The 16158-nt window shown below is 48.7% G+C and overlaps 1 protein-coding gene across 2 annotated transcripts in view; it reads right to left on the bottom strand.

Moving 5' to 3' along the window:
* Nucleotides 1–16158, bottom strand: part of LOC137311613 (WD repeat-containing protein 70) — a 223133-nt gene that overhangs the window by 40611 nt on the left and 166364 nt on the right. For both annotated transcript variants that reach the window (XM_067978710.1, XM_067978711.1), the window contains 3 exons: nt 6146–6245; nt 5133–5217; nt 2740–2878 (listed from right to left, as the gene is read on the bottom strand). In XM_067978710.1, coding sequence (XP_067834811.1) covers nt 2740–2878; nt 5133–5217; nt 6146–6245 — 324 coding nt within the window. The remainder of the gene's footprint in view (nt 1–2739; nt 2879–5132; nt 5218–6145; nt 6246–16158) is intronic.

Here is a 16158-nt window from a genome sequence, read left to right as displayed (position 1 = left end):
TCTGACTAATTTGATTGAATTTTTTGAGGGGGTGACTAGGCGTGTGGATGAGGGTAACGCAGTGGATGTGGTATACATGGATTTCAGTAAGGCCTTCGATAAAGTCCCGCACAGGAGACTGGTCAAGAAGGTATGAGCCCATGGAGTCCAGGGTGCCTTGGCACTTTGGATACAAAACTGGCTTAGTGGCAGAAGGCAGAGGGTGATGGTCGAAGGTTGTTTTTGTGACTGGAAGCCTGTGGCCAGTGGGGTACCACAGGGATCTGTGCTGGGGCCCTTGCTGTTTGTGGTCTACATTAACGACTTGGATATGAATGTAAAAGGTATGATCAGTAAGTTCGCTGATGATACAAAAATTGGTAGGGTGGTAAATAGCGAGGAGGATAGCCTCAGTCTGCAGGACGATATAGATGGGTTGGTCAGATGGGCGGAACAGTGGCAAATGGAATTTAACCCGGAAAAGTGCGAGGTGATGCACTTTGGAGGGACTAACAAGGCAAGGGACTACACAATGAATGGAAGGACCCTAGGCAAGACAGAGGGTCAGAGGGATCTTGGTGTGCAAGTTCACAGATCCCTGAAGGCGGCGGAACAGGTAGATAAGGTGGTAAAGAAGGCATATGGGATACTTGCCTTTATTAGCCGAGGCATAGAATATAAGAGCAAGGAGGTTATGATGGAGCTGTATAAAACACTGGTTAGGCCACAGCTGGAGTACTGTGTGCAGTTCTGGTCGCCGCACTACAGGAAGGATGTGATCGCTTTGGAGAGGGTGCAGAGGAGATTCACCAGGATGTTACCAGGGCTGGAGCGCTTCAGCTATGAAGAGAGACTGGGAAGATTGGGTTTGTTTTCCTTGGAGCAGAGGAGGCTGAGGGGGGACATGATTGAGGTGTACAAAATTATGAGGGGCACAGATCGGATGGATACTAAGGAGCTTTTTCCCTTCATTGAGGGTTCTATAACAAGGGGGCATAGATTCAAGGTAAAAGGTGGGAGGTTTAGAGGGGATTTGAGAAAGAACTTTTTCACCCAGAGGGTGGTTGGAGTCTGGAACTCACTGCCTGAGAGGGTTGTGGAGGCAGGAACCCTCACAACATTCAAGAAGCATTTGGATGAGCACTTGAAATGCCATAGCATACAAGGCTACGGACCAAATGCTGGAATATGGGATTAGATTAGACTGGGCTTGATGGCCGGCGCGGACACGATGGGCCGAAGGGCCTCTATCCGTGCTGTATAACTCTATGACTCTATGATTTCCCTTTCATAAATCCATGTTGATTTTGTCTAATCCCGTTGATATTTTCTAAGTGTCCTGTTATTACATCCTTTATAATAGACTCTAGCATTTTCCCTGCTACTGATGTTAGGCTAACCGGTCTGTAGTTCCCTGTTTTCTCTCCCTCCTTTTTTAAATAGTGGGGTTAACATTTGCCACCCTCCAATCTGCAGGAACTGTCCCATAATCTAAAGAATTTTGGAAGATGACATCCACTAATGCATCCACTATTTCCATGGCTACCTCTTTTAATACTCTGGGATGCAGATTATCAGGCCCTGGGGATCTATTTAATTTTGCTCACAGGTCTATTATGTGGTACTTTAACAAATGCCTTTTGAAATTCCACGTACACATCAACCACACTCCCCTCATCAACCCTCTCCATTACTTCATCAAAGAAATCAATCAAGTTAGTTAAACACGATTTGCCTTTAACAAATCTGTGCTGACTTTAATTTATTTGCCCAGACTTTTCCAAGTGCCAATTAATTTTGTCCCAGATTATAGGTATTGTCTCTAAAAGTTTCCTCACCACCAACGTTATGCTGACTGGCCTGTAATTGCCAGGTTTATCCCTCTCCCCTTTTTTTGAACAGGGGTGTAACATTTGCAATCCTCCAGTCCTCTGACACCATCCCCATATCTAAGGAGGATTGGAAGATTGTGGCCAGAGCCTCTGCAATTTCCACCCTTACTTCCCTCAGTAACCGAGGATGCATCCCATCCGGACCGGGAGACTTTTCTACTTTGCACGCTGCCAATCTTTTAATTACCTCCTCTTTATCTATTTTTAATCCTGTCTAATATCACTACCACCTCCTCCTTTACTGCTACATTGGCAGCATCCTCTTCTCTAATGAAGACCGATGTGAAGTATTCATTTCGTGTCTCAGCCGTGCCCTCTGCCTCCACAAGAAGATCTCCTTTTTTGTCCCTAATCAGTCACACGCTTCCTTTGACTATCCTTTTACTATTTATATGTTTATAAAAGACTTTTGGGTTCCCTTTTATGTTAGCCGCTAATCTATTCTCATACTCTCTCTTTGCCCCTCTTATTCCCTTTTTTTAGATCTTCTCTGTACAGCCTGGTTCTCTACTATGATTATGAACCTGACATTTGTCATAAGCCTCCTTTTCCTGTTCCATTTTAATCTCCATATCTTTCGTCATCCAGGGAGCTCTTGCTTTGGATGCCCTTCCTTTCCCCCTCGTGGGAATGTGTCTACTCTGTACCCGAACCATCTCCTCCTTAACGGTCTCTCATTGTTAACTTTCAAACAGCATTTAGATACACAGCGGACAGAGGGGGTCACAGCGCAGATCAGGGAGGGGTGGGGGGGGTGCGGTGGTGGGGGACATTAACGGAATGAGGATGATAAATTGAGAGGAAATGCCTTGGGCCTCATATGCTGCATGTGGAATGTGATTGATTCAGCACTAATAGAATGACTCACTGCGTCAGTGACCTCGATCTCGTACAGTTTGTGGAACGTTTGCCGATCGAAGAAAAGCAGCTTTCCATTCCCCTCTCCTTTCTTCATGGATGTTCCAGTCACCAGCAGTTTATCGTCAGGACTGAAACAGCAATCTGTCCTGAGAGAGAGAACACAGGCGTCAAGGAAAGCTCATGTACCATAATCCGCATACACCGCAAGATCCAGACACTGACTCCCAGCGACGGGGCACGGGGGCAGGTGCGACTCCCAGCGACGGGGCACTGGGGCAGGGGCGACTCCCAGCGACAGGCAACTGGGGGCAGGGGCGACTCCCAGCGACGGGGCACTGGGGGCAGGGGCGACTCCCAGCGACGGGGCACGGGGGCAGGGGCGACTCCCAGCGACGGGGCACTGGGGGCAGGGGCGACTCCCAGCGACGGGGCACTGGAGCAGGGGCGACTCCCAGCGACGGGGCACGGGGGCAGGGGCGACTCCCAGCGACGGGGCACTGGGGGCAGGGGCGACTCCCAGCGACGGGGCACGGGGGCAGGTCTGACTCCCAGCGACGGGGCACTGGGGCAGGGGCGACGGGGCACGGGGGCAGGGGCGACTCCCAGCGACGGGGCACTGGGGGCAGGGGCGACTCCCAGCGACGGGGCACTGGAGCAGGGGCGACTCCCAGCGACGGGGCACGGGGGCAGGGGCGACTCCCAGCGACGGGGCACTGGGGGCAGGGGCGACTCCCAGCGACGGGGCACGGGGGCAGGTCTGACTCCCAGCGACGGGGCACTGGGGCAGGGGCGACGGGGCACGGGGGCAGGGGCGACTCCCAGCGACGGGGCACTGGGGGCAGGGGCGACTCCCAGCGACGGGGCACTGGGGGCAGGGGCGACTCCCAGCGACGGGCAACTGGGGGCAGGGGTGACTCCCAGCGACGGGGCACTGGGGGCAGGGGCGACTCCCAGCGACGGGGCACTGGGGGCAGGGGCGACTCCCAGCGACGGGGCACTGGGGGCAGGGGCGACTCCCAGCGACGGGGCACTGGGGGCAGGGGCGACTCCCAGCGACGGGGCACTGGGGGCAGGGGCGACTCCCAGCGACGGGGCACTGGGGGCAGGGGCGACTCCCAGCGACGGGCAACTGGGGGCAGGGGCGACTCCCAGCGACGGGGCACCGATGGAGGTATGACTCCCAGTGACGGGGCACCGATCGAGATATTACTCCCAGTGACGGGGCACCGATCGAGATATTACTCCCAGTGACGGGGCACCGATCGAGATATTACTCCCAGTGACGGGGCACCGATCGAGATATTACTCCCAGTGACGGGGCACCGATCGAGATATTACTCCCAGTGATGGGGCACCGATCGAGGTATTACTCCCAGTAACAGGGCACCGATCGAGGTATTACTCCCAGTAACAGGGCGCCGATCGAGGTAATACTCCCAGTAACAGGGCACTGATCGAGGTATTACTCCCAGCAAATAGGGCGCTGATCGAGGTATTACTCCCAGTAACAGGGCACCGATCGAGGTAATACTCCCAGTAACAGGGCACCGATCGAGGTATTACTCCCAGTAACAGGGCGCCGATCGAGGTATTACTCCCAGTAAACAGGGCACTGATCGACGTATTACTCCCAGCAAACAGGGCACTGTTCGACGTATTACTCCCAGCAAACAGGGCGCTGATCGACGTATTACTCCCAGTAACAGGGCACTGATCGAGGTATTACTCCCAGTAACAGGGCACCGATCGAGGTATTACTCCCAGTAACAGGGCACCGATCGAGGTATCACTCCCAGTAACAGGGCACCGATCGAGGTATTACTCCCAGTAACAGGGCACCGATCGAGGTATTACTCCCAGTAACAGGGCACCGATCGAGGTATTACTCCCAGTAACAGGGCACCGATCGAGGTATTACTCCCAGTAACAGGGCACCGATCGAGGTATTACTCCCAGTAACAGGGCACCGATCGAGGTATTACTCCCAGTAACAGGGCACCGATCGAGGTATTACTCCCAGTAACAGGGCACCGATCGAGGTATTACTCCCAGTAACAGGGCACCGATCGAGGTATTGCTCCCAGTAAACAGGGCACTGATCGAGGTATTACTCTCAGTAACAGGGCGCTGATCGACGTATTGCTCCCAGTAACAGGGCACCGATCGAGATATTACTCCCAGTAACAGGGCGCTGATCGACGTATTGCTCCCAGTAACAGGGCACTGATCGAGATATTACTCCCAGTAACAGGGCGCCGATCGAGGTATTACTCCCAGTAAACAAGGCGCGGATCGAGATATTACTCCCAGTAACAGGGCGCTGATCGAGGTATTACTCCCAGCCCAAAGCCCTTCAGATTTTTACGTTACGATGTTCGTTGAATAATTCCACAAACTTACATGGGGAAGAAGTTCAGGAGACCTGATGCCACATTGAGGGGGTTGCGGAAATTCCTCATGTCCCAGGTTTTAATGGTGTCGTCACCTAGAAAACACGTGAGCAACATTTTAATCTCCCAATCTGCGAAAGCTGCCATGAACGTCAGGGTGATAGGCCTGTGTTCTGTCCTAATTACTCTGCCTCACTCACAGTCTGGATACCTCTGGATCTCTGGGACTCCAGTTCTGGACCAAGGCACAATCACCTCACACCAACCCCCGACTCCCTCTCAAACAAACCCCACCCCGGGGATCGGTGTCCAGAGTCTAATCCTACAAACCCCACCCAGGGGATCAGTGTCCAGAGTCTAATCCTACAAACCCCACCCCGGGGATCGGTGTCCAGAGTCTAATCCTACAAACCCCACCCCGGGGATCGGTGTCCAGAGTCTAATCCTACAAACCCCACCCAGGGGATCAGTGTCCAGAGTCTAATCCTACAAACCCCACCCAGGGGATCGGTGTCCAGAGTCTAATCCTACAAACCCCACCCAGGGGATCGGTGTCCAGAGTCTAACAAATGAAGGGAGAAAGATTGAGGGAGACTGGAGAATAATCTGATCTGTCAGGTAAGCTTTCCTTATTTTCTGCTGGACAGCAGAGCAGTCATTATCTAACTGAATGAGGAACAGATACACACATCCACTGGTAGGATCCCTGGGCTCGAACACAGGCTCGGTGCCCACTCCAATCTGCTTATAGGCGCATGCGCGCACGCACACACTCGCAAGCACGCAGGCATGCGCATGCACACACACACACAAAGGCACGCACGCGCGCGCACACACACACACAAAGGCACGCACGCGCGCGCGCACACACACACACACACAAAGGCACGCACGCGCGCGCACACACACACACAAAGGCACGCACGCGCGCGCGCACACACACACACACACAAAGGCACGCACGCGCGCGCACGCACGCACACACACACACACACACACACACACACAGAGGCAGGCACATACCACCGCGAGATGCCAGGGTATTCCCATCATATGAGAAGCTGAGGCAGGAAGTGTTACTGCCAGGAACATGTGCTTGTCGATTGTGAAACTTTGTATGGACCTATAGTATAAACCAACAAAGATTGATTAGTATTCAGAGCACCACCCACTGCCGGTTAATCACACAATAAACCAATAGGCAGTGTACCTGCTCCAGAGGTAACTGGGCGTCGACGGAAACACTACCCCAACCCAGTCACCTTCATAGAATCACAGCTGGAGTACTGTGTGCAGTTCTGGTCGCCACACTACAGGAAGGATGTGATCGCTTTGGAGAGGGTGCAGAGGAGATTCACCAGGATGTTACCAGGGCTGGAGCGCTTCAGCTATGAAGAGAGACTGGGAAGATTGGGTTTGTTTTCCTTGGAGCAGAGGAGGCTGAGGGGGGACATGATTGAGGTGTACAAAATTATGAGGGGCACAGATAGGATGGATACTAAGGAGCTTTTTCCCTTCGTTGAGGGTTCTATAACAAGGGGACATAGATTCAAGGTAAAAGGCGGGAGGTTTAGAGGGGATTTGAGAAAGAACTTTTTCACCCAGAGGGTGGTTGGAGTCTGGAACTCACTGCCTGAAAGGGTTGTGGAGGCAGGAACCCTCACAACATTCAAGAAGCATTTGGATGAGCACTTGAAATGCCATAGCATACAAGGCTACGGACCAAATGCTGGAATATGGGATTAGAGTAGACAGGGCTGATGGCCGGCGCGGACACGATGGGCCGAAGGGCCTCTATCCGTGCTGTATAACTCTATGACTCTATGACTCTAAAATTTACGGCACAGAAGGAAGCCATTCGGCCGATCGTGTCCGCACCAGACGAAAATGAGCCAACCAGTGGAGAGGGGGGAATGTCAATGGATGTTATTTATATGGACTTCCAGAAGGCATTTGATAAGGTCCCACATAAGAGACTGTTAGCTAAGATAGAAGACCATGGAATCGAGGGAAAAATACGGACTTGGTTAGGAAGTTGGCAGAGCGAAAGGCGACAGAGAGTATGGATAATGGGAAGGTACTCACATTGGCAGGATGTGACTAGTGGAGTCCCGCAGGGATCTGTCTTGGGGCCTCAATTATTCACAATATTTATTAACGACTTAGATGAAGGCATAGAAAGTCTCATATCTAAGTTTGCCGATGACACAAAGATTGGTGGCATTGTAAGCAGTGTGGATAAAAACATAAAATTACAAAGCGATATTGATAGATTAGGTGAATGGGCAAAACTGTGGCAAATGGAATTCAATGTAGACAAATGTGAGGTCATCCACTTTGGATCAAAAAAGGATAGAACAGGGTACTTTCTAAATGGTAAAAAGTTAAAAACAGTGGATGTCCAAAGGGACTTAGGTGTTCAGGTACATAGATCATTGAAGTGTCATGAACAGGTGCAGAAAATAATCAAGACGGCGAATGGAATGCTGGCCTTTATATCTGGAGGACTGGAGTACAAGGGGGCAGAAGTTATGCTGCAGCTATACAAAACCCTGGTTAGACTGCACCTGGAGTACTGTGAGCAGTTCTGGGCACCGCACCTTCGGAAGGACATATTGGCCTTGGAGGGAGTGCAGTGCAGGTTTACTAGAATGATATCTGGACTTCAAGGGTTAAGTTACGAGGAGAGATTACACAAATTGGGGTTGTATTCTCTGGAGTTTCGAAGGTTAAGGGGTGATCTGATCGAAGTTTATAAGATATTAAGGGGAACAGATAGGGTGGATAGAGAGAAACTATTTCCGCTGGTTGGGGATTCTCGGTGTAGGGGGCACAGTCTAAAAATTAGAGCCAGACCTTTCAGGAGCAAGATTAGAAAACATTTCTACACACAAAGGGTGGCAGAAGTTTGGAACTCTCTTCCGCAAACGGCAATTGATACTAGCTCAATTGCTAAATTTAAATCTGAGATAGATAGCTTTTTGGCAACCAAAGGTATTAAGGGATATGGGCCAAAGGCGGGTATATGGAGCTCGATCACAGATCAGCCATGATCTTATCAAATGGTGGAGCAGGCACGAGGGGCTGAATGGCCTACTCCTGTTCCAATGTGCCAAATCCCAGTTTCCAGCACTTGGACCGGATCCCTCTCGGTTACGGCACTTCAGGTGCGCATCCAGGTGCTTTTTAAATGAGTTGAGGGTTTCAGCTTCTACCATCCTTTCAGACAGTGCGTTCCAGACCCCCACCACCATCTGGGTAAAAAAACTTTTCCACAGCTCCCCTCGAATCCTTCTACCAATTACTTTAAATCTATGCCCCCTGGTCACTGACCCCTCTGCCAAGGGAAATAGGAAGGCCCTATTTCCATTTCTAGAGGACCACTCTATCCAGGACCCTCATAATTTTGGACACCTCAATTAAATCACCCCTCAGCCTCCTCTATTCCAAAGAAAACAACCCCAGCCTATCCAAACTTTTCCCATAGCTAAAATTCTCCAGTCCTGGCAACATCCTCGTAAATCTCCTCTGTACCCTCACGAGTGCAATTACATCCTTCCTGTAATGTGGTGACCAGAACTGTACGCAGTACTCAAGCTGTGGCCTAACCAGTGTTTTGTACAGTTCTAGCTTAACCTCCTGGCTCTGATATTCTAAGACTCAACCAATAAAGGAAAGTATTCCATATGCCTTCTTAACCACCTTTTCTACCTGTCCTGCTACCTTCAGGGATCTGTGGACATGCACTCCAAGGTCCCTCACTTCCTCTACACCTCTCAGTATCCTCCCATTTATTGTGTATTCCCTTGCCTTGTTTGCTCTCCCCAAATGCATTACCTCACACTTCTCTGGATTGAATTCCATTTGCCACTTTTCTGCCCACCTGACCAGTCCATTGATATCTTCCCGCAGTCCACAGCTTTCCCCCTCACTATCAACCACACAATTTTTGTATCATTTGCAAACTTCTTAATCATGCCCCCTATATTTAAGTCCAAATCATTTATATATAATCACAAAAAGCAAGGGACCGAGTACTGAGCCCTACGGAACCCCACTGGAAACAGCCTTCCAGTCACAAAAACACCCGTTAACCATTACCCTTTGTTTCCTGCCACTGAGACAATTTTGGATCCAATTTGCCACTTTCCCTTGGACCCCATGGGCTTTTACTTTTTTGACCAGTCTGCCATGTGGGACCTTGTCAAAAGTTTTGCTAAAATCCATGTAGACCACGTCAAATGCACGAACCTCATCGACCCTCCTTGTTACCTCCTCAAAAAATTCAAACAATTTAGTTAGACATGAGCTTCCTTTAACAAATCCATGCTGACTGTCCTTGATTAACCTGTGCCTTTCCAAGTGACGGTTTACCCTGGCAAGGTCAGACTGACTGGCCTATAATTACTCGGTCTAACTTTTTCTCCCTTTTTAAACAACGGTACAGTGTTAGCAGTCCTCCAATGCTCCGGCCCCACGCCTGTATCCAGTGAGGATGGAAAATGATGGTCAGAGCCTCCGCACTTTCCTTCCTTCTTCATTTAACAGCCTGCGATACATTTCATCCGCGATTTTTAAAAATATTCGTTCGTGGGATGTGGGCGGCGCTGGCGAGGCCGGCATTTATTGCCCATCCCTAATTGCCCTTGAGAAGGTGGTGGTGAGCCGCCTTCTTGAACTGCTGCAGTCCATGTGGTGAACGCTCTCCCACAGTGCTGTTAGGAAGGGAGTTCCAGGATTTTGACCTAGTGACGATGAAGGAACGGCGATATATTTCCAAGTCGGGATGGTGTGCGACTTGGAGGGGAACGTGCAGGTGGTGTTGTTTCAATCTACCTGCTGCTCTTGTCCTTCTAGGTGGTAGAGGTGGCGGGTTTGGGAGGTGCTGTTGAAGAAGCCATGGCAAGTTGCTGCAGTGCATCCTGTGGATGGTACACACTGCAGCCATTGTGCGCCGGTGGTGAAGGGAGTGACTGTTTAGGGTGGTGGATGGGGTGCCAATCAAGCGGACTGCTTTGTCCTGGATGGTGTCGAGCTTCTTGAGTGTTGTTGGAGCTGCACTCATCCAGGCAAGTGGTGAGTATTCCATCACACTCCTGACTTGTGCCTTGTAGATGGTGGAAAGGCTTTGGGGAGTCAGGAGGTGAGTCACTTGCCACAGAATACCCAGCCTCTGACCTGCTCTTGTAGCCACAGTATTTATATGGCTGGTCCAGTTAAGTTTCTGGTCAATGGTGACCCCCAGGATGTTGATGGTGGGGGATTCGGCGATGGTAATGCCGTTGAATGTCAAGGGGAGGTGGTTAGACTCTCTCTTGTTGGAGATGGTCATTGCCTGGGACTTGTCTGGCGCGAATGTTACTTGCCACTTATGAGCCCAAGCCTGGATGTTGTCCAGGTCTTGCTGCATGCGGGCTTGGACTGCTTCATTCTTTGAAGGGTTGCGAATGGAACTGAACACTGTGCAATCATCAGCGAACATCCCCATTTCTGACCTTATGATGGAGGGAAGGTCATTGATGAAGCAGCTGAAGATGGTTGGGCCTAAGACACTGCCTTGAGGAACTCCTACAACAATGTCCTGGGGCTGAGATGATTGGCCTCCAACAACCACTGCTATCTTCCTTTGTGCTCGGTATGACTCCAGCCACTGGAGAGTTTTCCCCCTGATTCCCATTGATTTCAATTTTACTAGGGCTGATGTCAAGGGCAGTCACTCTCACCTCACCTCTGGAATTCAGCTATTTTGTCCATCTTTGGACCAAGGCTATAATTAGGTCTGGAGCAGAGTGGTCCTGGCAAAACCCAAACTGAGCATCGGTGAGCAGGTTATTGGTGAGAAAGTGCCACTTGATAGCACTGTCGACGACACCTTCCATCACTTTGCTGATGATTGAGAGTAGACTGATGGGGCGGTAATTGGCTGGATTGGATTTGTCCTGCTTTTTGTGGACAGGACATACCTGGGCAATTTTCCACATTGTCCGGTAGATGCCAGTGTTGTAGCTGTACTGGAACAGCTTGGCTAGAGGCGCAGCTAATTCTGGAGCACAAGTCTTCAGCACGACAGCCGGGACGTTGTCGGGGCCCATAGCCTTTGCTGTATCCAGTGCACATGGAGTGAATCGAATTGGCTGAAGACTGGCTTCTGTGATGGTGGGGATATCGGGAGGCGGCCGAGATGGATCATCCACTCGGCACTTCTGGCTGAAGATGATTGCAAACGCTTCAGCCTTGACTTTTGCACTCACGTGCTGGACTCCGCCATCATTGAGGACGGGGATGTTTACAGAGCCTCCTCCTCCCGTTAGTTGTTTAATTGTCCACCACCGTTCACGACTGGATGTGGCAGGACTGCAGAGCTTTGATCTGATCCGTTGGTTGTGGAATCGCTTAGCTCTGTCTATAGCATGTTGCTTTCGCTGTTTAGCATGCATGTAGTCCTGAGTTGTAGCTTCACCAGATTGGCACTTCATTTTTAGGTATGCCTGGTGCTGCTCCTGGCATGCTCTTCTACACTCCTCATTGAACCAGGGTTGATCCCCTGGCATGTTGGTAATGGTAGAGTGAGGAATATGCCGGGCCATGAAGTTACAGATTGTGCTGGAATACAAATCTGCTGCTGCTGATGGCCCACAGCGCCTCATGGATGCCCAGTTTTGAGCTGCGAGATCTGTTCTGAATCTATCCCATTTAGCACGGTGGTAGTGCCACACAACACGTTGGATGGTGTCCTCAGTGCGAAGACGGGACTTCATCTCCACGAGGACTGTGCGGTGGTCACTCCTACCAATACTGTCATGGACAGATGCATTTGCGCCAGGTAGATTGGTGAGGACGAGGTCAAGTAAGTTTTTCCCTCGTGTTGGTTGGCTCATCACCTGCCGCAGGACCAGTCTGGCAGCTATGTCCTTCAGGACTCTGCCAGCTCGGTCAGTGGTGGTGCTACCGAGCCACTCTTGGTGATGGACATTGAAGTCCCCCACCCAGATGCTAATCCCCTTAATACTTCCTCTCTCACTATGTTTATCCCATCCAATATTTCACACTCTTCCTCAACTACAATGTCTGCATCATCCCTCTCTTTTGTGAAGACAGATGCAAAGTATTCATTAAGAACCATACTAACATCTTCTGCCTCCACACATAGGTTACCCTTTTGGTCTCTAATAGGCCCTACTCTTTCCTTAGTTATTCTCTTGCTCTTAATGTATTTATAAAACATCTTCGGGTTTTCCTTGATTTTACTTGCCAATATTTTCTCATGCCCTCTCTTTGCTTTCCTAATTTCCTTTTTAATTTCATCCCTGCACTTTTTATACTCTAGGCTTTCTGTAGTATTGAGTTCTCGGTGTCTGACAATTTAAGCACTGACCTTTAAGCACTGCCAAACTTCCTTGCTGTTTATTTTCTAACCTTTGTTTCCTCTGCCTTCCAAAATCACTTACTAATTTTTTGCCTTCCATTTCCAGCTCTGCTTCTCTCCCTTCTGAATCAACGTTCAGGTATCCATCCCCCTGTCAAGTTAGTTTAAACCGTCCCCACAGCACTAGCAAACCTCCCTGTGAGGATATTGGTCCTGGCCCTGTTGAGGTGCAACCCGTCCGGCTTGTCCAGGTCCCACCTCCCCCTGAACCGGTCCCAATGCCCCAGGAATCTAAATGCACCATCTCTCCAGCCACACATTCATCTGTAATATCCTCCTATTTCTATATTCGCTAGCGCGTGGCACAGGGAGTAATCCGGAGAATACTACCTTTGAGGTCCTGTTTTTTACACTCTTTCTGATCTCCTTAAAATCTTCCTGCAAGATCTAGAGGCAACGAACCAGATTTAGTTAACGGCTTAACTGTGCGTGAACATCTATCCAATCGCGATCATAACATGGTCGAGTTCAATGTAGTGTTTGAAAGGGAGAAAAGTGAGTCAGCTGCTAAGATTCTAGACTTGGGCAAGGCCGACTTCAATGGGATGAGACAGAGACTGTCCACAGTAAACTGGGCAAATCTGTTAATGGGTAAAACGACTGATGATCAGTGGGAAATGTTTAAAGAAACATTTAACGTGATACAGAATCGGTTTGTACCCCTGAGGGGCAAGAACTCTGCTTGCCAAAAAAACCCAGCTATGGACAACTAAAGAGGTAAGGGACGGTATAAGACATAAGGAAAGGGCATACAAAAAGGCAAAAAATGGCACAGATCCTGGCGAATGGGAAAGATACAAAGATCAACAAAGGGTCACAAAACAGATAGTAAGAGCTACAAAAAGAGAGTATGAAAAGAAACTTGCAAGGGATATCAAAACCAATACAAAGAACTTTTATAGTTATATCAGGAAAAAGAGGGTGGTCAGGAGCAGTGTTGGCCCCTTAAAAACTGAAAGTGGGGATACTGTCATTGACAATGGGGAAATGGCGGACATGTTGAATAATTACTTTGCGTCAGTATTTATAGTCGAGAAAGAGGACAGCATGCCGGAAATCTCAAGAAAACTAATAATGAATCGGGGACAGGGACTCAATAAAATTAACATAAGTAAAGCAACAGTAATGAAGGAAATAATGGCACTAAAGAGTGACAAATCCCCAGGACAAGATGGTTGCCATCCCCGGGTTTTAAAGGAAGTAGGTGAGCACATTGCAGATGCCCTAACTATAATCTTTCAAAGTTCTCCAGATTCAGGAACTGTCTCTCTACATTGGAAAATTGCACATGTCACTCTGCTTTTTAAGAAAGGAGAGAGGTAAACCAGGGAATTATAGACAAGTTAGCCTAACATCTGTTGTGGGGAAAATGCTGGAGTCCATAATGAAGGATAGGGTGACCTCGAGAATTTTCAGTTAATCAGAGAGAGCCAGCATGGATTTGTGAAAGGTAGGTCGTGCCTGACAAACATGATTGAATTTTTTGAAGAGGTGACTAAAGCAGTGGACAGGGGAATGTCAATGGATGTTATTTATATGGACTTCCAGAAGTGTCATGAACAGGAACTCAGTAAATTAATGGGACTCAAGGCGGATAAATGCCCTGGACCTGATGGCTTACATCCTAGGGTCTTGAGGGAAGTGGCAGTCGGGATTGTGGATGCTTTGGTAATAATTTTCCAAAATTCTCTGGACTCGGCAAAGTTCCCGGCAGATTGGAAAACTGCTAATGTAACACCCTTATTTAAAAAGGGTAGTAGGCAGAAGGCTGGAAATTATAGACCAGTTAGTCTAACATCTGTGGTGGGTAAAATTTTGGAGTCTATTATTAAGGAGACAGTAGCGGAACATTTGGATAAACATAATTTAATAGGACAAAGTCAGCATGGCTTTATGAAGGGGAAGTCATGTCTGACAAATTTGCTTGAGTTCTTTGAGGACATAACGTACAGGGTGGATACAGGGGAACCAGTGGACGTAGTGTATTTAGACTTCCAGAAGGCATTCGACAAGGTGCCACAAAAAAGATTATTGCTCAAGATAAAGAATCACTGGATTGGGGGTAATATTCTGGCATGCGTGGAGGATTGGTTATCTAACAGGAAGCAGAGAGTTGGGATAAATGGTTCATTCTCGGACTGGCAACCAGTAGCCAGTGGTGTTCCGCAGGGATCGGTGCTGGGTCCCCAACTCTTTACAATCGAAATTAACGATTTGGAGGAGGGGACCGAGTGTAACATATCAAAGTTTGCAGATGATACAAAGATGGGAGGGAAAGTAGAGAGTGAGGTGGACATAAAACCCTACAAGGGGATATAGACAGGCTGGGTGAGTGGGCGGAGATTTGGCAGATGCAATATAATATTGGAAAATGTGAGGTTATGCACTTTGGCAGGAAAAATCAGAGAGCAAGTTATTATCTTAATGGCGAGAGACTGGAAAGTACTGCAGTACAAAGGGATCTGGGGGTCCTCGTGCAAGAAAATCAAAAAGTTAGTATGCAGGTGCAGCAGGTGATCAAGAAGGGGTTGGGAACCTGAGCAGGGAGACAGAGGAAAGCGCGTCAGAAAGGGACAGAAGGTATGGAGTAATAGGTAAAGTGTTAAAAAAGGAAAAAGCAGGAACTAAGTGTCACAAAACATATTTGAAAGTTCTTTATCTGAATGCAAGTAGCATTCGTAACAAAATGGACGAGTTAACGGCACAAATAACTACGTATGGGTATGATCTTGTGGCCATTACAGAAACATGTCTGCAAGGTGACAACGACTGGGAATTAAATATGCCAGGGAGGACAGGCAGGAAGGAAGGGGAGGTGGGGTGGCTATGTTAATAAAGGAAGGAATCACTGTAATACAGAGAAATGATATTGGGACAAAGGATCAGGATAATGAAACAGTTTGGGTAGAGATAAGGAATAATAAGGGGAAAAAAACACTAGTGCGCATAGTATATAGGCCTCCGAATAGTTGCAACTCTGCTGGAAGAAGTATTAATCAGGAAATAGTCGGGGCATGTAATAAGGGAACAGCTATAATTATGGGGGATTTTAACTATCATATTAACTGGGCAAATCAAATTGGGCAGAGCAGCCTTGAGGAAGAGTTCATTGAGTGCATCAGGGATGGATTTCTTGAGCAGTATGTAACTGATCCTACAAGGGGGCAGGCAACCTTGGACCTGGTCCTGTGTAATGAGTCAGGATTAATTAATAATGTCCTAGTTAAGGATCCCCTTGGAACGAGCGACCACAATATGGTTACATTCCATATCCAATTAGAGGGTGAGAAGGTTGATTCTCAAACAAGCGTACTGAGCTTGAATAAAGGAGACTATGATGGTATGAGAGCGGAATTGATTAAAGTGGACTGGGAAAATAGATAAAAGGGTAAGACGGTACATGAGCAGTGGTGTTCATTTAGGGAGTTATTTTACAACTTTCAAAATAAATATATTCCACTGAGGAAAAAAGGGTGTAAAAGAAATGACAGCCATCCGTGGCTAAGTAAAGAAATCAAGGATAGTATCCGACTAAAAACAAGGACATATAAGGTAGCCAAACTTAGTGGGAGGATAGAAGATTGGGAAGTCTTCAAAAGACAGCAAAAAG

This window comes from Heptranchias perlo, unplaced genomic scaffold (assembly GCF_035084215.1).
Source record: "Heptranchias perlo isolate sHepPer1 unplaced genomic scaffold, sHepPer1.hap1 HAP1_SCAFFOLD_366, whole genome shotgun sequence".
NCBI classification, from domain to species: Eukaryota; Metazoa; Chordata; class Chondrichthyes; order Hexanchiformes; family Hexanchidae; genus Heptranchias; species Heptranchias perlo.
The sequence above is the reverse complement of the archived record's forward strand: the minus strand, read 5'-3'. Positions and strand labels throughout refer to the sequence as shown.